This window comes from Eschscholzia californica, unplaced genomic scaffold, assembly GCF_041429995.1.
Source record: "Eschscholzia californica isolate CP2 unplaced genomic scaffold, dmEscCali1.0.p SCAF_5, whole genome shotgun sequence".
Lineage (NCBI taxonomy): Eukaryota > Viridiplantae > Streptophyta > Magnoliopsida > Ranunculales > Papaveraceae > Eschscholzia > Eschscholzia californica.
In genome coordinates, this window is record NW_028238472.1 from 29,043,186 (window position 1) to 29,067,109 (window position 23,924).

The window sequence follows — 23,924 nt, forward strand, 5'->3', positions numbered from 1 at the left end:
CAGCAGACTCATATACATGACCAAAGAAAAGATCAGTAGCATATAAACAAGTAAGTAATTCGAAACCGAGAACCCGAGTTTGCAATGTTGTCAACATATAAGAACTACGACTAAGAACATCCACCATTTGTTCATTGCTCATGACTTCTGTTTGAGAACGAAGGTAAACTGTTTTAAGAACGAAGCCCACTTTTGCATGTCGATCAGATAATTTTTCTTGACTATTGATATACTTCAAGGAAGAATTATCTTAATATAAATAAATTCTATGTGCTTCAAGTAGTTACTCTAATATTTTAAACATTGTACAAAAGCGTAGAACTCCACGTCATATGTGGAATAGTTCAGCTTCCTTCCATTAAGCTTCTCGCTGAAGTATGGAATCAGACGAGAATCCTAACTTAAAACCCCTCCAATTCTTATTTTTGAAGCATCACAATGTAGCTCCAAACTTTTCTGAAAATTAGGGAGTGCGAGTACTGGTGGAGATGTCAATTTCTGTTTAATCACTTAACAAGCCTTGGTAGCAACTTCTGTCCAAAAAAAACCTTTCCTTCACGCATGCAATCGGTAATTGGAGCCATTATAGTGAGGAATAAAACGCCTATACAAAGAAGCATGCCCATGAAAACTCTGAACTTCCGACAGGGTTTTCAGGGATAGCCAACTCTGAATAGCCTCCATTTTAATGTCATCAACAGCCACTCCATCCTTGGAAATTGCAAACCCAAAAACAATACGCTAGTAGTCATAAAAGAACACTTTTTGGTTCCGGCATAGAATCTTTCTTTTCTTAGGACAAATATAACCTCTTTTTGGTGACACATATGTGACTAGTCATCATAACTATAGATTAGTATGTCATTAAAGTACACCACCACAACTTTTCCAATGAGTTGATACTAAAGATGATGTATTTGCCTTAGTCAACTAAGTTGATATAACTCAAAAGAAAACAAATAAGTTGATATTCAGAAAAGGGGAACCTAGGGTTTTCGAATCCGTCCACGTGACAATCCTAAAGATGATGTATTTGCCTTAGTCAACTAAGTACTTTGTTTTACTCAGATTCTATAACATGAACTCTCTAAAATCCGGAAAGTGTTATCGTTAAAAGCAATAAAGTTTTAAAACATACTAAGATTTTAATCTAAACATTAATTGACTTGCAGATAAATCAAAACGATAACATTCTCATTACGGACTTCATCTAAAACCCTAGATAGGAAAATTAGTTTCTCATGATGACAGATGGAAGTTTAACTAAATAAATGATGGGAGAAAAGTAGAAAAAGTCGGATTTCTTACTGATTTTGCAGCCAAACAGAACCTTAATGAATTGATTTCCTTCTGTTTTTCCCGGAAATCTGCCAAACGCACCCTCTGGGAAAACGATTTTCTCGTCTTCCCGGAAATGGATTCTCTCTGGGAAATTTATTTTCTCATCTTCTTCAACTTTCTTTCTCTCTCTAACCTCCTGTTTCTCTCTTTATCTCTTACTTTAATCTCTCTCTCTCTCTATGTTATCTCTTTCTCTCTCACTAGAAACAGGAACCGAAAAGAAAGAAAAAAGAATAAAACCGAGATTATAATTGATTTTCAAAACCGAGTCTCTCTCTCTCTACAATATCTCTCTGTCTCTCTCTCTAACTTTCTCTCTTCCTCTGTAATCTCTCTCTCTTTCTCACTAAGAAACAGAGTTTAACAAAGAAAAACAAAAATCAAAAGTTAAGAAAAAAAACTTCGAATGATCAGCTCGGTTATGATTTTCTCTCTCCTGTTCTTTTCTCTAAAACCCGTGTCCTCTTGATGCCCACAACTCTTTTTTCTTCTTCTGTTTTATAGGAAACCAATAGGGATCTCTTTTGTTTCTGTTTTGATTTCGAATTGAATCGAATCTTTCGGTTCAATCCGTTTCTCTCTCTATCTTGTTTCGGTTCTTAGCCGTGTCTGTTCTCTTCTAAAAAAAACTTCAAATCATATCCTTCAGCCGAGAATACCTGTTTCTCTCTCTCGGTTTTCTCTGATTTTGCTCTCCCTCTCTAATTCTGTTTTGATTTGAGATGGGAGAAGATAATAGCAGCTTCTAATTTCTCGTACTGATGAGGAGGGAGCAAAATGATCTAGTGGTTCGCGGGCTAGAGAGAATAAGACGATATGGGCTTCTGTCCGTCGGATTTAAAAGATGCACTCGAGTATACAGGAGTATCGTGAGCGCGGTTGCACTGTATCTAAGATACCAGGAGCACCCGAGATACCACTAGAGGTAACCGAAAGTAGCCCGAAACCCGTCTGAGCCATCAGATAATCCTCCACTACACGCCACGTGTCTCTAAAAGATTTGTGTTGACCTTAGCCCGACTGATTTTGACTCGAACTTTGACTTGGCCTAAATTGCTCGTCCGGACTCCGATTTGACTTTCGCCATTGGGTTCGTCTTGGGCTCTACTCCTCATCTGAATACAGACGTGGACAAATCACCAGACTCAACAAATGACCAAAATGCCCCTCGTGCGTCTTTCTCCTGTTTTTATCTGTTTTCACACTGAACTCCATAAAAGACACCTGAGAAAGAAAATCAAGCAGTTCATCAGAGTAACGGCTCGATATGGACTAACTAGCTCCAATTAAGAGATTGAAATGAGGCATTTTCATGACTCATCATTATCGATATACAACCTTTTATCATGAGGTCCTCCTTTTGAACATTGATTAGCACGATGACCAAGTTCACCACACTGAAACCATTGAATAGTCGAACCACTATTTTGAGATAGGTTAGTCTGATTAGCTTGTTGTCTTGCAGCTATCGGTGTTTGCGCATAACCTAATGTATTGCCTCATTGGTGGATACTACCAACTGGCCTAAACTCAACACGACTCCTCTAGAAACCGAATTCCAAGGTGTTCCTCTAACTTTTTTTTCTTGTTGCTCACAATATAGGTCACGTTTATGAGCATCTAATATCATGAATGGTCAAACATATTGATTGTATCCTGATAATCTTCCTTCAGACCACCAATGTAGCGAATGACTAACTATTGTTCTATTTCGGCAAGTTCATTGCAAGAAATAAGTGAAACTTAGTAGTATACTCGTCTACAGTACGAGACCCTTGCTTTAATTGTTGCAATCTCTTATTCATTAACTAGGTGTAGTTATGTGGAAGAAAATTTGCACACATATACTTGTTCATCTTCTCCCACGAAGTTACATTTGATTTTCCTGTTCTGGACCGCACCAACTTGTGTTGCTACCACCATGCAGCAACCCTGTCACGAAGTCTAGTAGCCACAAAAGGAACCTATTTATCATAAGGTACCTCTTTAAACTCTAGAATATCGTCGACCGTAGTTAGCCAGTCAAGAAATTCTTCAGGTTGACCACGCTCTCCTAACTCCGGGATATCAATCCCGGTTCCCATTCTCGAGAATTGTGATTGGTTTGGTTCGTTCTTCCCCAAACGTCCCTAACAAAAGGATTACCCGAATCATCTTCAGTAGATCCATCATCCTTTTCTGAGTGGCAATTTGGTGAAGGCGGTTCCCTTTGATAAGCACTCAATGCATATAACCGATGCGTCAATCCTTCCATCATTCGAGTCATCTGTTGCCGCCATTCGTCAAACCGCCCAATCGCTGATTCATAGCTTAAATTTCCGCTCTTTCATTAACAACGTCCACGAGATTCTCCTTATCTATAGCAGGTTGTCTTCTCAGTAGCCTTGTTAAATATCTACGCAAGTTTTGATACCAACTGATGCACCGTGTAGTAGGCAAAAGATTAAAAGATAGAGATCGTTCCTCTATGATTGATTAAATCAAACAAAATTTTATTCAATAAACTAAGCTCACCCAACAATGAAAATAAAATTCATATTTATAGGCTTGAAACCCTAAAATAATAGAAGTCTAAAATTACTAAAACTCTTAATCAGAAAGTAACGCCTGTAGATACTCGGGAGAGTGTTGCTAACAAGTGGAGCAGGAAGATCATGGAGAACAGGTGGAGTTTGAGATAGGCACTTGGGAAGAGGTCACACCTCCGATAGATGAGCAAGCTGAGGAAGATGAACAAGAAGTAGTTCATTACAGCAGTGCGGGGGAAAGCATTGATCGAGGTGAACCATGCACCTACAAAGAAGCTATGAGGAGTGATGAATCGAGGTAATTGTATTTTTCCATGAATGAAGAGATTGAGTCTTTTAATAAGAACCGGGATTGGGAATTAGCCGAAAAGCCAAAGGGTCGGAAGATTGTTGGTAGCAAATGGGTTTTCAAGAAGAAAGAATGAATCCAAGGGGTGGAAGATGCACGATACAAAACACGGTTAGTAGCCAAGGGGTTTACACAGCGAGAAGGAATTGACTTCAATGAGGTATTGTCTCCTGTTGTTAAACATAGCTCTATTAGAGTATTACTTGCTATGGTTGCTTTGTATGATATGGAATTGGAACAGCCTGATGTTAAGACTGCATTCTTACATGGGGAGTTGGAGGAACAAATCTATATGCGTCAACCAGAGGGATTTCAGATTTTCGAGAAAGAAGAGCAGGTCTGTTTGTTGAAGAAATCCTTGTATGGATTGAAACAATCTCCTAGGCAGTGGTATAAGCATTTTGACACCTTTATAATAAAAAACGGTTATGATAGAAGCAAATATGATAGTTGTGCGTATCACAGGAAACTATCAGATGGTTTTTATGTGTATCTACTCCTATATGTGGATCACATGCTGATAGCTTGCAAGGATATGTCAGAAATCTACGTGTTAAAGGATCAGTTAAAGGGTGAGTTTGAAATGAAAGACTTGGGTGCCTCAAGGAAGATATTGGGTATGGAGATACGGAGAGACAAATATGTTAGGAAACTGTTCTTGTCTCGGAAAACGTACATCGAGAAGGTGTTGTAACGTTTTGGTATGACTGAGGCAAAACCTGTCGGTAGTCCATTGGCAGCACACTTCAAGCTTTCGGGTGAACTGTCACCAACAACTGATGAAGAGACAGGGTACATGTCTCGGGTACCTTATGCAAGTGCAGTAGGTAGCATTATGTATGCTATGGTGTGCACAAGGTCGGATATTTCACATGTTAGTGTAGTAAGAATATACATAGGCAGACCTGGGAGAGGTCATTGGTAGGCTGTGAAATGGATATTGCGTTATCCGGGAAGAACTGCGGACTTTGGTCTGGTTCACGACAGAAAGGCTGACAGTTCTAGTTCGGTAGTTGGGTTTGCTGGATTCAGTTTTTTCAAGGAATCTTAATAGGAGGAGATCGGTGACGGGCTATAGGTTCACACTATACGGGAGTGCCATAAGTTGGAGAGCAGTGCTACCTTCGGTAGTAGCTCTGTGTACAACGAAAGCTGAGTACGTGGCAACAACAGAGATAGTGAAAGAGTCAATATGGCTGAGTGGTTTAGTTGGTGATTTGAGCCTGAAGCAGGAGGTGACGAAAGTCTACTGCGACAACCACAGGGCAATTCATTTGATCAAAAATCAAATGTATCACGAAAGAACTAAACACATTAATGTCAGGTATCAATTTATCAAGGACGTGATTGAAGAAGGGAAGATCACGATGAAGAAGGTTTCTACGACAGATAATCCACCAGATATGTTGACCAGATATGTTGACCAAGGCAGTTACAACTTTCAAGCTTAAGCATTGCTTAGACTTGATTGGGATTTCTAGATGTTGAGCCCTGACGGGGCTGAAGCGACGACGGCTCAGAGGCGCTGAGCTATGATGGTGGCAGATTTAAGTCAAGATGAGCATATTCAAGTCAAGGTGGAGAAATTTTTAAAGTGGCTTGAATATGGGTTGATATCGAACCGGTTAACTACTCGCCAACCTACTTACAAGGGCTGGTGTGGGAAGGAGGACTCCGAGGCAGAGATGGACTCCGAGACAGAGTTGGAATGCGAAGCTATGCTTATGTCAGTTATTAGTGTTAGCGTATCCATGTGTGGTTTCGAATTTAGAGAGAGAGTTGGTGAGGCGGTGGGATTAGGGTTTTAGTGACTATATAAATTAAAATCGTAGGAGATATCTGTGTCGAATTCTCAAGAATCTCTTGTGTAACTTGTTTTCTTATCATAGTAGAAATCATCGCGTCGTTGTCGCCGTAAAGTAGGTCTCACCAACCGAACCACGTAAATCCCTTGTGTTCTGTGTGATTGTTCTTTAATTGCTATTGCTTTTCTTGGATTACTTGACTTTGGTCACAACATATCCCAATTGTCATAACAAAACTCAATCAATAACAAATTCTTAAAGGATTCAAATGTGAACGATTAAGATGAATGAAACAACGACAGTATATTTATATGTAGAAATATTTGGGGAAAGAAAAAAAAACAATAATGCAATTTAAATAAAATATAAATACCAAATCCATAACATTTGCACAAATTTAGAAAAAACAAGACCCTCGTGGAATCTAAAGTTCAATGAATGCAATTAAAACCAACAAATATTTAACTCAGAAGCAAAATAGGTCCAGCTCCAATCTTGATTAATATCAGAAAGTAGGTCCAGCTCCAAGAATCTGTTCAGTCAGATTGTTGTCTTCGCCAATCTTGTAATTCGTAAATACATCAAAATTCTTCCTGAAAAGACCTGCAAGTTTTAATTGTGTCTCCTTGTATGCTTGCTTGTCCTGCCACTGAAATCCAAAAATCACCATGAATGAATGTTAGAAACCAGTTTTATTCTGATAAAATTGTGGGTTAAAAGGAGAGATTTTGAAAGTCATTACAGAATTTATAGGATCCAAGATTTGGGATGGAACGCCTTCCACTTCGGTTGGGATTTCAAGCCCGAACACTTCAGTTTTGGTATAATTTGCTTCTAAAAGATTTCCGGAGTGTATGGCATCAATGATCTTTCGTGTGTATGATAACTTAATACGGTTACCTGAACCATAACTGCAAAAACAAAGAGAGTTATGAATACAGTAATCTATTATATTAAAACAGCTTAGTCGGTTATCCAGGGGATAAGTCCGACCGTCCATTTTATTTTAGAGATTTGGTTGGGAACACATCCGACGGATGATTTAAAATCTTTTTATGTAAATAGACTAAAAAAAGAAGGGTATCTATGTAAATGAGTCAAAATTGGTTAGAATAACTACTACCCATATATTTCTCTCCCTATTTTTTTTCTCCCACGGATTACATCTTAGAAATTATCAACTTTACATTAGAAAATCGTGGGAGAGATCGAAATAACTAACCCACACATTATAGAGATTTACCTTTACAATACATTTTAAACATTTGTACTAAGCTAATGAGATGAGTTAATAACGTGAGCATCGAGGAAACACAAAGATATTCAAAACATTTTAAGATCATTGAAGATATTTCAAGATATTTGAAGATTCGCAAGACTGAGTTTTATCTATTTAGGATATTTCTTGTAATTATTTGAATATTTCTATTAGATAGATGTTAGATACTTCCCAAGATTAGTTAAGAAACTAAGAAAACATAATTTACTCTATAATAAATATGAGTTGGGTCTTAGAGTTTTATTTATTCAGTTACGTTTGACCAATGAAACGAACCAAATCCTGTGGTGATTAATACATTAGTCGTTCATGACTTTGTGGATGTAGGAACGTGATTATCCGACCGAACCACGTTAAATTATATCACCAATTCAAATTATCTATCGTATTATCACCTAATCATGAATATAACACGACCACATAGATATGTTATCATGTGTTTTGGTTAGTATAGTGAAAATAGTTGTATACCTTCCACCAGACCAGCCAGTATTGACCAGCCATCCGGTAGCTCCATGCTTTTGCATTTTGTCTGCCAGCATAGCTGCATATTTGGTAGGATGCAACATTATAAATGCTGCGCCAAAACAAGCCGAAAATGTTGCTTGTGGCTCCTTCACTCCTTCCTCTGTTCCCGCTACCTATTTTAGCACCAAAAATCTTTAGTTCTTACAGACATCTAGAATCGACTTAATATGCACAACAACTATCAAGAACTCTAGAAATTAATTTTTATTGTTTTGAGGTGTTCGATGTTTTCATCAAGTGTAATATCGCAAGTCAAATTTGTGGGGTAGATGAAGAGATAGATGGATACCAGAGCTGTATAACCACTAATGAAATGATACATGGTTTGTGCCAAGTTGAGCTTGCTCACGGGCGGGAGAACACCGAAAGCATCACAAGCCAGAAGGATGACATTCTTCGGGTGCGGACCCACACATGGTAACTTCGCATTAGGTATGTACTCAATAGGATAAGCAGCACGGGTGTTCTCTGTAACATCAAAAGAAATGATTACCCAATGTAAGATCCGATAGTTTGTTTGTGCTTTAACTTACACATAATATTTTAAATTGCGTCAAATTTTAAAGAAATTAAGTTAGTCAAAAATAAGCTTGTGGAGATCATTACCAATTAATTCTTTTTTTTTTTATTATATCTTTTGAGTTGACATTAACTTTAGGAAACCTTATACATAAATCTTTTTCGTGTAGGAAAAACAGATAAGATCATTATCCCATTTGCTCTCCAAAAGGCATATGATAGATAAGATGGAATATAATTGGCTCTTGACAGAATATAAAATAATGGATTGAATTGGTCTATAAACAGCCTATGACCTTTAGCCTCAGGGTATTTCCTAGATTTTGCCTGATATAAGCATTACTAATATTTTAAAGATTTGGGTAATTGTCAACAAAAAAAGTTGTCATCATACCCCGAAGTTCAACGAATCGGACTCGACAAGTATAGATCATGGGATTCACGCGGCAAATAGAATTATTAGAAATATTCGAGAAAGACTTACGATCTACGAAAAGTACATCCTATAGACTGATCTATTGAAGAAGTCCAATGTTAGACCTCTATTGTCGTGATACTGTTACATCAGTGTGGTTGTTATTTACCTGTAACAGATTTGTCGGTATAGTCCACCTCACGAGTATGCTCATCGAACACCACATTTTCTAGTACTGCAAATAGAAAGATTTGGTGTGAACAAACCAATGTTGCGAAAAGAATTTTTTGTATCAAGAAAAAGTGAAGAACGTTAATTACCAGTTCCAAACTTAATGGCATTCCAAATATCAGGTTCTTTCTCCCTCGAAAGATCAATGCACTTGGCATAACAACCACCCTCGATGTTCGAAACACCATTCTCGCTCCAACAATGTTCATCATCTCCAATTAAATACCTATTATGATCGGTTGACAATGTTGTCTTCCCGGTACCTATTCAAATTTCATGTTTCTATAGATGGTTAAAACAGGATATAAAAAAAGACTCTGTAAGGACGATAATAAAAATGTTGAAGTTTACCCGACAATCCAAAAAAGAGAGCGACATCACCGCTTTTCCCCATATTACAACCGGAGTGCAGGGAGAGAATTTGACGCTTAGGCATTAGATAGTGCATAACGCCGAATAGACCTTTCTTCATTTCACCAGCATATTGAGTGCCAAGAATGACCATCTCCCTCCTAGCAAGATTAATGTCTACGCTGGTCGAGGACGTCATGTAATGGGTGTAACGGTTACATGGGAACTGCCCAGCGTTGTATATGGTGAAATCCGGTGTACCGAAATTCTCAAGCTCTTCAGGGGTAGGGCGGATGCACCTGCAACTCACACATTTTTCGCTTGAGTAAACTGTCACATTTATTTAGGCCGGTGCAATTCTTTTGTTGGTTTGAACTGAAGACACTTATCTGATTTTAGTTTTGACTTACATGTTGTGCATGAATAAGGAGTGGTATGCTCTGGCAGACACTATCCTAACTTTGATTCGGTTCTCCGGATCCCAGTTCAGGAACTGATCGTTCACGTATACCTATAAGAATAACATAAAGTGTAAAGCTACCAAATTTGGATAGAAGAAGTAATTGTAATTAAGAAAAGAAAAAATGTTTTACCTTGTCCAATGAATTCAAGTAATCAACAGCTCTTTCTCTGTTCACCATGAAGGTGTGCTCGTCCATTTCGATGTTGGGTGAGCCTCTGAAGAGATAAATATACGGATCACATTAACGTTATTATCTATACCAAAGCGCAATAAGCACAGGATCTTGTTTCTGGCGGATGCTCCACAAGCTCACCAAAAGGCCACCGCAACTATGTTTAAGATGGCACCTATAGCCTAGTTTGTGGACAATCCCCTCACTCGTATGCAATGTTGCAATTAACATACAAAAAGAACTAGTAAACAATATTTGAGTGACATCAATGAACAAATAAACTTACTTTCCCCACCAAAGATCATCTTGGGTGGTTTCATCCTTCACTACACGTTTATCTCTCGGGGAACGTCCAGTTTTGGCTCCTGAAAGTGTGGCTAGAGCCCCACTCGATGTTATAAAGGATCCATTCTCATACTTAATGGCCTGCTCATAAAGTTCTGCAAATACCCATGAGGAAATAAGGATTGAAATTTTGATCAATTTACTTGACAAGATAATGAACCTGGGTATGTGTCATTGTCCAATTACCTGCGGGAGAGAGATTGTAGAGAATGTGAGTAAACTTTAAAGCACTGTCACTGATATTGACAGGTGAAGTGAGATGATGATGATGAGAAACGGAAGCAATCTTCGACGTGGTCGATGATGGATCTCCTCTGACCACTTTTGGTCCTGTCTCTCTCGTTAGAGATGCCAATGAAGCACTGTTTTATCAATTTGGACAAACTAAGTCAGAAAATGAAGAGACAAAAAGGAACTATAAGAAGTTGTTCATACCACGGCCGAATCCTGATCCGGGTATGTGTATACATAGAAAGGGTTTTACTTTCTCTCTCAAAATCTTGACCATACACATATATACCCGATCGGAATTCCACCCGGATATGTGTCAGGCACACCATCAAGCTTGTTACACGATACCTTCCTGTACTCAATTAGTGGTTCAAGTTACTACTCAAAAACCCATCATTCATTTTACCACCTTAGACATCTCAGGGTCAAAATAGGCATTGCACACTTGCCCCGCTTTAACCATGAGATAACAGATGTTATCCCACTAGGTCAGGGTTGATTTGTTGAATTACTGATCTTTGGGGGGGCAACCTGGAAGCTAATTGAATCTAGGGTGGAAACCAAAAAAAATATTTCCTTCACTTTTCATTTTTATGGAATTATCGATTCATCAGATATACTAATATACTATGACCCGTCTCCTAGCTAATTCTGACAAGGTGACGTAGCCGGACCAGATATAGAGAGAAAGATAAATGTGAAATAGCTTTATCAATCACGAATATCTGCCGACCGCGTCACCTGGCACGATTCACCTGGGAGCGCATAACTTCATTTATATACCTGATCGATTGAAGCTGCTGTTTTTGACGATCATCTTCAGAAAATGTTCCTCCTAATTGTGCAGCAGTTTTAGGTGTAGTTGGAGCTGATTTTTTCTTCTGAAGAGAATGTAATTGATCGACTGTTTGAGCTTTAACCGGAACAGAACTATCATCATGACAAATCTCATCGTCTTTTTTGTTTTCGATGTTGATTTTCAGCACTTCATTATTACTAGACGCTGCGTTTCTTGTACTAGCCATTGATAAATTCTGTGTTAGAAAAACAAATATCATCTGATTAGACAACACTCAAAATGAATAAGATAAGAATTATTTGAAATCTAATCTAAAAAGGAAAGATCAAGGAAATACTAAGAACAGAAGCTTTAGAGGAGAGAGAGATCAAAACCTAACAATGAAAAAAAAAGAGATAAGGAAAGACTCCGAACTTCCAGATTTTCAGTACCTAGAAGTGAAGGATGGCAAATGAGATTGAATGAGTAGTAGGTTACGACTTGGTCATCCTTTTATAGGTTTTGCGAGGACTTCCGTGTTCAAAATGCGTTAAATCGGGATTGTCCGGTTTAACCCTATAATAGCACCCTATCTTTTGGTTTTGTTTAAGAAAGGAAAATGCTATTTGCCCAAACAAAAAATGGTCTCAAAGGGAAGGCTAAATTATTGATGTCATGATGATTACATGTGCAAGTTTGGTTTTGGCGGTCATCCGAGCCTCTTTTTGTGTCGGGCCAAGTAACTGTTGTTTTTTTTTTTTTGATGAAGAGAAATACCATTAAACAAAAGCGTCTATTACAATCCAACTAGAAATCAGAAAAGAAAGATGCAACATCATTCCATGTTTTCTTATACCCATGAGATCGCCCCCATTTTGCTAATGCGTCAGCATAGCTATTAACATTTCTAGACACATGAGAGAATATAATTCCCGAAAATTTATCTTTGATGTTCTTGATCTGTTGGATGATACTTTGAGATTGCCATTGAATACATCCTTCATCACCGTTGATAGCTTGAATTATTGACTTGTTATCACTTTCTAGATGCACGTAAGAAATTTGTAGTTGCATCGCTCCTAGAAGCCCAGATAATATCGCTAAGCTTTCACATTCTTCCGCATTCTGCCCTCGTACAGTATCAGCTACTGCCATTAAAAATTGGCATCTGCATCACGCATAATGTAACCAATCCCTGCCAGTTCGGTAAGGTTAATAAAAGAGGCATCTACATTGATTTTAATAAATGGTGCCACAGGGGGTCTCCATGTTTGTATAACCGTAGTTTCCTTACTCTTAGTGTAGATGCAATTTCCTGTTCTGAGTGGGGTTGTAGTGGTGTTGTTTATCCTTTCTATCGTTTGGATTGGGTTCTGTTTATTCGTCGTAAAGCAGTTTTCACATCTGGATTTCCACAGTAACCAAAGAATTTTAGCATAAAGATTAATAGTTTCTTCCTCCATGGACTTCCATTGTTGAATCCATTGAATAATAGTATCAATATGATCCGTTCTAACATGATAGTGAAACCAGATTGCCTTCGCGAAAGGGCAATGAAGCATGACATGATCGATAGTTTCCTCCTCATTACAGTTAGTACATGAGTAATTATTTCCAATGAACTTGCCAATTCTAGCTTTGACTGGTAAGCTATTCGTACAACATTTCCACAGAAAAAGTTTAATCCTAGGGATGGTGTTCATATTCCATATAAAGAACCAATCCATCTGGTCATTAGTGCTAAACATTGTATTGTTGCGTAAAAAATTGTACATGGATTTAAGAGCGAAATTACCTGATTTAGTCAGTGTCCAAATGGCTTTATCCTCTTCATTGGGATTAAGATTGATGTTGAGTATCGCCCTGCAAATATCATTATTGAAAAACATATTAATAACATTTAAATTCCAATTACCATTCGTAATAAGTCGGGAAACCCGATTCAAAGTGCATCCTCTATCATTCGTAATAGGAGGTGGATGATTAGGTATTCAGTAGTCCGTCCAAATATTGATTTGTGCTCTTTTGTTAATGTTCCAAAAGATCAGACTCTCACTTTGATGATAGTGTTTAGATATAGATTTCCACGGCCAAGAGTGATGATTCTTGGGCAGTTTAGGTTTATTTGAGTTGTGAAAATATTTCCCTTTAAGCACTTGAACCCAAATAGCCTTCGGATTGTTGATTATTCGCCAGTTCAGTTTGTGCAAAAAGGCTTGATTATCAAGCTGAGGCAGACGAAGCCCGAGACCTCCAAATTTGCGAGGTTTTCAAATAGAGTTCCAATTGATCGTATGAAAAGTTTTGGATTTTCCCCACCAAAAAGTCCTTTGAATAGACTCAATGCTGTTGTTAATGCCTTTAGGAAGGGCAAAGCACTGCATCTGGTATCGGAGAACAGCCGCTGCGATAGTTGAGATGACTACCGAGCGGCCAGCTTGCGAGAGGAGATTAGTTTGCCATTTGGCAAGCTTATTTTTGATTTGAGTGACAAGAGAGTTAAAAGCTTGTTTCTTGTTTCGATCGATAAAGAGATTAGTGCCAAGGTATTTATCCCCAGATGTCGAAATATGGACTTTAAGTTCTCTGATAATCATCCGTTTGAACTTGGGATGCGAATTTTTAGAGAAGAATATGTTCGACTTCGCATAGTTGATCATCTGACCAGAAGCTTCACTGAACTCCTTAAGAATTTGTTTAAGGTTATGGATATTCTCTAGAGAGTTTTGCCCGAAAATGATGCAGTCATCCGCGAATAGAAGATGTTTGATCGAGAAGTTTGCGTTAGGGATAGGAAAGCCGATGAAGGAGGTAGAACTATTATTATTCTCAAGAAGCCGACTAAGACCTTCCATGGCTATGGCAAACAGGAAAGGGGAGAGAGGATCTCCCTGCCTAATACCCCTGCTTACATTAAAAGTACTGCCCGGTCTCCCATTGATAAGTAACTGTTGTTTCTTTCGTCAAAAAAAAAACTGTTGTTTGAGAAATTCTGTTTTTTTTGTTGAGAGTGTTTGAGAAATGTTAGTTGTGAGATAGATGAATACATAAAGGGATTGAGGAAAAAATCTAAAATTTGGGTGTCAATGAGAAATTGATCCATATAAATAAAACAAAAAAATTATTGGTCTTCATGTCAAAATCATCATAATAGTATACTCCCTCCGTCCCATTTTGTTTGGGTGTTATTCCTTTTGTGGAAGTCCCAAATTGTTTGTCCACTTTCTTTATTTGTCTATCATTTAATTACTATTTTCCAATATTACTCTTTATTTATAATAACAATAAAAATAGTTATTTATCCTACCAATGTCCAATTTATTCTACCAAGGTCTAATTTATTCAATGAATGTTTAATAACCTCTCTTTTTCTAAACACCTAATCAATACCTCTAATTAATGAGAAACAAAACAGACTTTTGTTGTTACTCATTTTTCAGGCTTTTGGTTATAGAAAGACACCTTAACAAATTGTCCATTTCATTTTTCTTGAAAACAACCAACAAATTCATAGCAAAATAAAACAAAAGTTTCATCAAGTCCAAACATAAACTAAAGTTTAAATCAATAATGACTCAAAAATTTTGTTGTTCCAAGTAGTTTCGAACATTTTCTACTAATTCAGAATCACATTCAAGTTGAATTGGTAGATTACTACTTCTCCCTAGTCGATGTTTTCCCATATGTGGAACTTTGTAATTGTTGCCTCCAAAAATTTTCATTGTCTCAATCATGCACATTTGAAATGTCACAAAAACATAATTCAGGTTTTCAAATGATAAATCTTCAAAAGATTTCTCTACGGCATGGACTAATTCATCAATTGTTTTAGGTGCTTCTTGATATTGCAGTGATTGAATTGCCCGAAAATAACCAAGATCCAAAACATTAAAATCTGGACTATTTGGTGGTTAAAATGACAAACGAAATTTGAAACCATCTCTAGAAGCGGCTTCGAGAAATTCATTGTCGTTGGGATCAATATGTGGTCTTGCATTGTCTTGTTGAATAAATATCGTTTCAGTAATGTTGCTACGTGGCCATTTACTCCAAATTGCCGGTAAAACTTTGTTAATCAAACACGATCGAATAACATCTTTAGTAACCGATAAAATTGGTTTTGTCTCTAAAGTTCCGGCAATACGATTCTTACTATTCCGTTTTGCTGGCTCTTGAAAAGTAAATGGAAAAATTCCAATTTTTCCATTGAATTCTTCATTGCTATAAGAACCATATCTTGGGCGTGCAACCACCGCTAGAAACATGACTTTTGTAATGAAGCGTTTACTTTTACAACTACGTAAAGGTTCTTCTTCTTCCGGGAGAAGATAATATTTTTGTGATTCTTTTGTTAAATAAAACCATTTTTCATCAATATGCACATAGTTGAACATATTTTTGAAGAGTGGTTTGCTAGGAAAATTGTAATCTTCAAGCATTGATAGACAAAAATTTAATCTTGCCTTCTTATTCACATCCGTTAACATCGGTTTTAAAGCATTTGAATGAGGTCTAATGACACCTTCTTTGATTCTTCTATGAAGTGTAGATTTTGACATGTTTGAGGCCTTCGCAAGTGAACGAATATTTGTGCGTTGCCGTAAAGGAATTTCAGAAATTTTGGTTAGGTCAATCTCAACTCGCTTACGTCCAACTCGTTTTGTTAGCTTATGCGACACATTAGCCAACAACCCATTAGAAATATTGGGTAATCCTTGATGCCAAATACGAAGAATTGTTTTCACACTTACACAAAACATAGCTGCAACTTTAGTTGTAACACCTCTTTTGAGTTTCCCATTATGACTTTGTTCGAGGAGAGATTCAAAAATTGTTTGGCGTTGAAGATTTGTTAAATTTCTTCTCGATTTTGATTGCGTAGAAGAATTAGTTTCCAATGAAATTTCCATTTTATTTACTGTATCAAAGAAAGAACATGTAAAAGGTGAAGATGGAGTAGTTGGATAAAGGGGTATTTATAAGAAAACAATACTCAATGTTTGGTGAAATTCAAATTTTAAATTAATTGGTGCCAAAAGTTTAAGCAATTGGCTCAAATGAGATAGTTTTGGTGTACAAAATTTCAAACAGTTTGTTTGAGCAAATTCAATTTTGGCGCCACTAATTTCACCCAATTGGCTCCAATGTGATAGGTTAAATTCAATTTAGAATAGAATTAAATTTGGCACCAGTTGTTTGAATAAGTTTTACTCCCTATCAATTCATTGGAGCCAAATTAATCAGAATTCATTTTAGCTTTTGGCATCCCTAAACATTAATCACACAGACTATGGTAATTGCTTTTTGAGTATTAAATGAGAAGATTTATCTCATAGTAGTCCAAACTAATTTGACTTGTTCAAATTTATGTTTAATGTATATTTATTGAAGTATTCTAAAATATTTGAGGGTAAAGTGGGAAAATATTTCTAACTTCAATCTCTCCTTAATAAGTTGGAATTTCGAAAAGGTCGAACAAATTGGGACGGAGGGAGTATTTTTTTAAAGTTGGGTGTTATGGGAAAATAAAGAAATGGATTATTTCTCAAATAGCCTCAATTTTGTGACCAGCTTCATGTCCAACCCCCTAATTTATCAAAAATATCTAAATGGTCCCCTTTTTAAGTTACCGTTATAACACCGTTAATTAGTCATCACCTCTCTTTGCTCCACCTCACACCTATCTCTGCCACCTCATCATCTTCACTGGCGAAGGTTGCCGACCGACCAATTTTTCTGTCGGCGACCTTCAAACATTAAAAAAATCCTCTCTCTAAACCCTACGGCAAAGGGGAAACCCCTTCGCTCGCCGGAGGTACGTCTGTTCGTTGAACAGGTCTGTTCAAGAACAGACCTTTGAAGAGGTATGTTCGTTGAATAGATATGTTCTTGAACAGACCTTCGTTGAATTGGTCTGTTCAACAACAGACCTACCTCCAGCAAAGGGAAACACTTTTGCCGGAGGGTTTAGAGAGAGAGGGTAGAGAGCAAAAAAAAAAATTTAAAGATAGGATTTTTTTTTTAAAATGTTTGAAGGTAACCGGCCGGCGACCTTCGCCGGTGAAGATGATGAGGTGGCGAGAAGATGAGGTGATGAGATGGAGGATAGAGAGGTGATGATTAATTAACGGTGTTATAACGGTACATGAAAAAGGGGGTCATCTGGGTAGTTTTGATAAAGTAGGGGGATAGGCAGGAAGTTGGTCACAAAGTCGGGGGCTATTTGGGAAATAACCCTAAAGAAATTTTTCGGGGTGTAAAGTTTGGGTGGAAACAAAAAAAATTTAGAACTTTTTGTTTCCCCCAAACAACCAAATGCTTATACTTTTCAGCTTCTTCTTCCTTTCACCTACCACCACCATCTCCGGCGACTTCCACCATCTCCGGCGACATCTTCTGTTTTTTTTGTTTCTCCTCTTCATCTCAGACGAGTCTGGTTTGTTCAAAAAATTCGACTAATGGTGCGCTCTGATTTTATCTTTTATGATTTCTAAAATCAAGTTCAAGAAAAACTCTGTTTGGACTTTTGAAGAGACCGGGTCAATTTTAGAAAAATATGGTTTGACTCCTAATGATTTCCAAAATCAATTTTAAGAAAAAACCCGTTACGAGCCTTCAGGTGTCCCAAAATAATTTCAGTAATATTTGGGTGGGACCATGAGAAAAATTGGACTTTCGTCGAAAAACTCCCATTCGAGTCAAGACCCGTAAAATTTCGGTCCATGGACCTAAGTCAAATTCGGAATAGCCCGGAACAACCGTAAGTCAATGCCCAAGACCCTAAGGTCAAGGCCCAACAAGGTGGTCTGGCCCAAAGAAGGCTTAGCTAGTGCATAGGTCTGGCCCATGCACGGTTCAGCTCAAGGCCGAGATTCAAAATTATCAAATTGAAGCCTGAAACACTTTTAGACATAACTATCTATCTAATCAATCATGGATTAGTCCGAAACTTAGCAAAACTTAGCTATTTGCAAGAGGCTCTGACGCCATTGTTGGGTTATGGTGTCTACTAGTGTTTTAAGCGGAATCTCAGACATCTAATATCTAACACTATTATTTCCAGGATCATCATGCATACGCAAATAATTAACTAAGAGTTTTAGGATTACCTTAATCGCTAAATTTTCTCTCGAACCTTTCTAATCGAATGTGAAGACCAAGAGCTTCAACTACTGCTCCTCTACTCAAGACACCCGAATGATCAATTTGATCTCCCACCTTGTAGCTAGCTAGAACTCCAATGGTGGTTTGATTAGAAGAACTCCTTCTGGATGACTAGTTAGATAGTTTGAGAATTAGCTCTATTTCTTTCTCTACTTGATGTTGTAGAGTAAGAAAGCTTCTTGAGAAATTCCACACCTTATTCAAGTCCCTAGGAGACCGTATATAGAGTCCTAAGTTAGAGTCCAACTCTAATTAGGTTTCCTAAAAGTCCCTTTTGAATAAAATTAAAGAAATAGCCAAAGATAAAAACGAACTTCTATTTTCCTTGTTTCCTTAGTTGTGGCCGTCCAAATCAAGCCTAACTAAGCAGATCTGGCCGGCCCCATTAGGGCAACCGGCCAGTCAATGCTGGCCCCAATCCGGGCCCTAAAACTATTCCTTTTTGCCCCGGCCCAAAATCCCTTCTTTCGGGCCTTTTGTGTTATCTTTGCCTAAACTTCTTTTAGGCCTATGAGACATCTTTATGGGACTCTCCCATGATTTTTCGTATCCCACTAGTCATATCATCCGATCAAATAATCATTCTTTTGTGTAACCAGATGTAGAATCCGGTCGAAGTTAGTCGCGAATTACTTTGTAATTTGACGGTCATAGTTGGTTTCTAGCTAAACACTACGACCCCTAAATCGTCCGGACTTGATGATCTTCTTCATCAATTGTCCTATCCGACAAATTACTCGCATTGCATCTTTGGTCGAAGGACATCTCCTTCACTACCTCTTCCACTTCTAATCTTGATGTTCCAGTAGACATGCAGGTTTGGTTACCCCCTCCACCCTCAAAAACCAAGATAAATGTTGACGGAGCTTTCAAACCACCGGATGCATCGGCTGAAGCCATAGCCAGAAACGAGATGGGAGAAATTTTAGGGTGGAAAACGGCTAGGTTTCCGGCGGTCTCTCCATTACACAGTGAGATGAGAGGCTTTGCTTTAGGGTAACAACTTAGTAGAGAACTGGGTAGTGGTACTTGTATAATAGAAGGAGACTCCAAATCAATGGTGGAGATGTTATCAGATGAGGAGGTAACCCCTCCATGGCGGATATCTAGGGGCGTCCATGCCCAACGTGAAGCATATCTAACAACAATGTAGAATTGCTTTTCTGCCCCCGAATTTGCAATTTGGAGTTCCATCAACTAGCAAAAAACGTTATAGCCCCCTCGACTTGAGCTACTTGCTTATTGGTCCTTTCAGTTAACTTACGTTTTCTTGTATCCAAACTATTTACTTTTGTCCCTCTGACTTTGTAAGGATACTGGTTCGTGCTTCTATGGAAGTTTTTCTTCAAAAAAAAACTTTCTATGGTACACATCTCACTCCTAAATTTAATAAGTAAGTAGTTTAAAAGACAAAATTTTCTATTTGTTTAAATTTTGAAGATCAATGATTTGACATTTAGAGACACTTAAAGTGCCTTTTTAAGAGTCTCTAAAATAACTACATCCACATCGTCGTTGAGTGTCTAATAGAGTGTCCCACTGAAGTTGTTTTTTTTTCAGTTAAAACTCTAAAAAATCTTAATTCTCATTCTAAGTTTAGAGTTTGAGTGAACTAAGTTCTACGCTAATGTCAAAACTATTCGGGCAACACAATGTTGGTTAGTTGGTGCTATACATAATACATTGTTGTCATAAGTAAAGAAATTTTCCTATATGAGACATCTCTTTCTCCTGGAATTATTATGTAATTTACCCATTTAGTTCTTGATGATAATTATTAATTTAGTTGAAGTTCAATATATTTAAAAAATAACTATAAACATTGTCGGATAATTATTTTTAATACCATTGACAAAGTATGGGGTCATATTAAAATCTTTAGTGCCAAATATTTTAAGCATCTCATACCGTATTCATTCTTTTAGTTATCGTTTTTAGTCATTTACCACAATTTTCTTTTTACATAATAAATTTTTTTGTGTTTAATCATTTTATATTACTAAAAATAACGTGAATTTTTTTTTAGCCAAAGAGATAAGCTCTGTGATTCAGTCATTCATACACCATAATAAAAAATATTACAAAGAAAATTATTTAAAAACATAACTTTAAAACCATAAAGACATCTCACAACATTGAACAAACAGATAATATACATTATTTGTCCTACTTGCAAACATAATTAAATGAGAAGAACATGTGAGACGATTGCAACATAGTTCGACCTGAAAATGTGATTTTATTTATAAGCAAATATTTTTAAGACGCCAACAACTTTTGGTTGGAGTGGTAAGAGGTATAATCTTCCAAGTAGAGGTCAAGGGTTTGAGGCACACGCTGAACAATTCAAAAAAAATAAATTTAGACTAACCAAGAATCCATAAAACACTCGAATGATAGTCTCTCCCCACTAGGCCACTATACAACTATAATTAACTCAAGAATTTCTGCATTTTTTTCTTCACCACTAACTCAAATTGGTGTTTTTGAATTATAATACTACATGGAACCTTTTGTTTACAGCTAAGGATGAACCGTACTACTAATTGACTATGACTTTTGAATTCTGTATCATCTCCACGTCAACCGCTTACCTATTCCCAACCTGACTCACCTCCACCGCGGATCTGTACGGCCAACAAACTGAAACGAGGTAGATTATTCTGTCATGATGAGAATACGTCCTGGTTGTCCAGTAGACTGATTAAAAACAAAAAATAGAAAGTGAGGGTATAAAGGAACCCGACGGAATTACTCTAAAACACCCAGTTTACAGGGAAGACTGCTGAAAGAAGGGAAGTTAAAGCCGAATTTAGTAAGATGGGCGCTAGGAAAACGGATGAGAAAATCAACTCTCTTGATGAATTTTCTCTCTAAATTTTCCTTAGAGGTGCTTTTGCATTTTTTTATTTAAGATATTTGAAATATCTTCAAATATTTATATCATTTATTTGAGTCATTTTAAATGTACATTAATATCTTTGTTATTTGTTTCAGAATTTTAGATATCTGTTATTATCTTTTTTAATTTGGGACATTCTGAATATTTATCAATGTCTATGTTATTCGTTTGAGATAAGATATCACAAACATTTCCAAATATTTTCGTTTCATGGGCATTCATAGATATTTTAGTGTTTTCTTAGAGTAGTCTGTTTTGAGATCTTTTGGAGTGAGGGAATGTCTTCCCGAAATAATAAAAAAGAGTTAATTTCTATTTGGCCCCCTACTTTGTGACCAACTTCCTTTATGACCCCCTATTTTCTGTAAATTCAAATAGAGTTAATTCTTATATGGCCCCCTACTTTGTGACCAGCTTCCTTTATGGCCCCCTTTTTTTCGTAAATTCAAATATGGCCCCTATTTTCAGATAAATGTCATTACTACCCTTCTTAATTCAAAATTTAAAACAATAAAAAAAATTATTTCCACCTCACCCCTCTCTCTCTCTCTCCACCTCATCTCTCCCTACACCTCACCCCTCTCTCTCTCTCTCCAATTCACCTCTCTCTCTCTCTCCTACTCACCCCTTTCTTCTCCGGCAAGGTGGCCGGCCGGAAAATTTTCCGGCCGGCCACCTTCAAACTTAAAAAATCTCTCCACTCTCTAAATTTTTTTTTTAAAAAAAAAATCTCTCCACTCTCTAAATTTTTTTTTTAAAAAAAAATCTCTCCACTCTCTCTCTCTTAAACTCCGGCGAAGGGAAACCCCCTTCGCCGGAGTTTAAGAGAGAGAGAGAGTGGAGAGATTTTTTTTTTTTTTTTTTAAAAAATTTAGAGAGAGAGAGGAGAGAGAATTTTTTTTTTTTTTAAAGTTTGAAGGTGGCCGGCCGAAAAATTTTCCGGCCGCCCACCTTGCCGGAGAAGAAAGGGGTGAGTAGGAGAGAGAGAGGAGAGTTGGAGAGAGAGAGAGAGAGAGAGGTGAATTGGAGAGAGAGAGAGAGAGATGAGGTGTAGGGAGAGATGAGGTGTAGGGAGAGATGAGGTGGAGAGAGAGAGAGGGGTGAGGTGGAAATAATTTTTTTTATTTGTCTTAAATTTAGAATTAAGAAGGGTAGTAATGACATTTATCTGAAAATAGGGGGCCATATTTGAATTTACGAAAAATAGGGGGCCATAAAGGAAGCTGGTCACAAAGTAAGGGGCCATATAGCAATTAACTCATTCAAATATGACCCCCTTTTTTATGTGAATGTCCTAACTACCCTTCCTATAAATATTTTTTCAAAATAAAATCAAAAAGAAAATTTGAATTCCACCTCACGTCCCTCTCCACCACACATATCTCTCCACGTCACCTCTCTCTCTCCCTCCCTCTCTCTTCTCCGACGAAGAATTTTCTAGCCGGCGACCTTAAAAAAACAAACTCTCGTCTCTCTCTCTCTAGGAACTTCGGCGAAGGGGAAACCCCTTCGTCGGAGTGTTTAGAGAAAGAAAGAGAGATGAGAGTTTTTTTTTAAGGTCGCCGACCAAAAAATTTTTCGACCTGCAACTTTTGTCGGAGAAGAGAGAGGTGAGTTGGAGAGAAAGAGATAGGTGAGTTGGAGAGAGATGTGAGATGGAGAGAGAGAGAGAGAAAGAAATAGGTGAGTTGAAGAGAAAGGGAAAGAGGTGACGTGGAGAGATATGTGTGGTGGAGAGGGAAGTGAGGTGGAATTCAAGTTTTCTTTTTGATTTTATTGTGAAAAAATATTTATAGGAAAGGTAGTTAGGACATTTACATAAAAAAGGGGGTCATATTTGAATTTACAGAAAATAGGGGCCATAAAGGAAGTTGGTCACAAAGTAGGGGGCCAAATACGAATTAACTCAATAATAAATTAATAATAATAACAATAGAAAATTAATATGGTTTGAACCTTTATTTTCGGGTTCTTTAACTGCTTTTAAACCTTCCCGTTAGGTTTGAACCCTCACCGGATCTGGCGAGGGTTCTTTTCTCTCTCTTTCTGTGTATCACTTTCTCCTTCTTTCCTTCTCTCTCTTTTACAGTGGATTAGTATCTGGTAGTGTGATTTTTTTCTTGACCGAATTTGAACTATCAGAGAAACTTCTCTCTCTAACTTCGAGAGAGAGAGGGTCGATCTAGATTGCTATTCCTGGAAAATCAATTTTTGGAAGCAATCGACGGTGGAAGGGTGCATCTCGTTGATGGTTCTGATTCATCTTTCTCAACAATCGTTTCATACTTCTTCATTATCAAGATTTTTTCTGTTTCAAGTTTGGTTGCAGTGGACTTCTGTGCCTTGATATTTTGTTTGGAGGAAATGGTTTGCCCAACCTTCAAGAGGGTTTCTACTAAGTTTTTTCTTGTTGTTGTCTCTTTTGCTTACTATTTCTGTCTAGGACATGATCTAGAGAACTTATCCAGCAAGAAGTCACATATCGGGTAAGGGATTCGGTTTTTTAGGTTTTGAATCTAAACG

At 37.4% G+C, this 23,924-nt stretch overlaps 1 protein-coding gene and 1 pseudogene across 4 annotated transcripts; both read right to left on the reverse strand.

The window, feature by feature from the left end:
* Window positions 1–6,307: 6,307 nt before the first annotated feature.
* LOC147538124 (phosphoenolpyruvate carboxykinase (ATP) 1-like) lies at window positions 6,308–14,351 on the reverse strand. 4 transcript variants are annotated; one of them, XM_086642433.1, is made up of 14 exons: window positions 14,285–14,351; window positions 11,788–12,078; window positions 11,341–11,591; window positions 10,513–10,688; window positions 10,268–10,421; window positions 9,940–10,024; window positions 9,757–9,857; window positions 9,347–9,645; window positions 9,085–9,258; window positions 8,934–8,999; window positions 8,120–8,298; window positions 7,774–7,943; window positions 6,766–6,934; window positions 6,308–6,672 (listed from the first exon to the last, which is right to left on the reverse strand). In XM_086642433.1, exons 3-14 carry the CDS (start codon window positions 11,580–11,582, stop codon window positions 6,529–6,531), a joined length of 1,959 nt encoding a protein of 652 aa, XP_086498559.1. In that variant the 5' UTR covers window positions 11,583–11,591; window positions 11,788–12,078; window positions 14,285–14,351; the 3' UTR covers window positions 6,308–6,528. The 4 variants fall into 4 exon arrangements, with proteins under 4 accessions (XP_086498559.1, XP_086498558.1, XP_086498561.1 ...); XM_086642432.1 differs by lacking the exon at window positions 14,285–14,351 and having other exon boundaries at window positions 11,731–11,887; XM_086642435.1 differs by lacking the exon at window positions 14,285–14,351 and having other exon boundaries at window positions 11,736–11,819.
* Window positions 14,352–14,910: 559 nt separating this feature from the next.
* On the reverse strand, window positions 14,911–16,245 carry LOC147538125 (uncharacterized; annotated as a pseudogene).
* Between the last annotated feature and the right edge of the window lie 7,679 nt (window positions 16,246–23,924).

Bases quoted from the DNA above. Each gene is read 5' to 3' on its own strand.
- LOC147538124 (XM_086642433.1), bottom strand. From the start codon at position 11,582: ATGGCTAGTACAAGAAACGCAGCGTCTAGTAATAATGAAGTGCTGAAA. The intron at 9,858-9,939 runs GTAAAACATTTT...TTATTCTTATAG, and splicing joins ACTTGAATTCATTGGACAAG to GTATACGTGAACGATCAGTT. The intron at 8,299-8,933 runs GTAAATAACAAC...TTGATGTTACAG, and splicing joins TACCGACAAATCTGTTACAG to AGAACACCCGTGCTGCTTAT.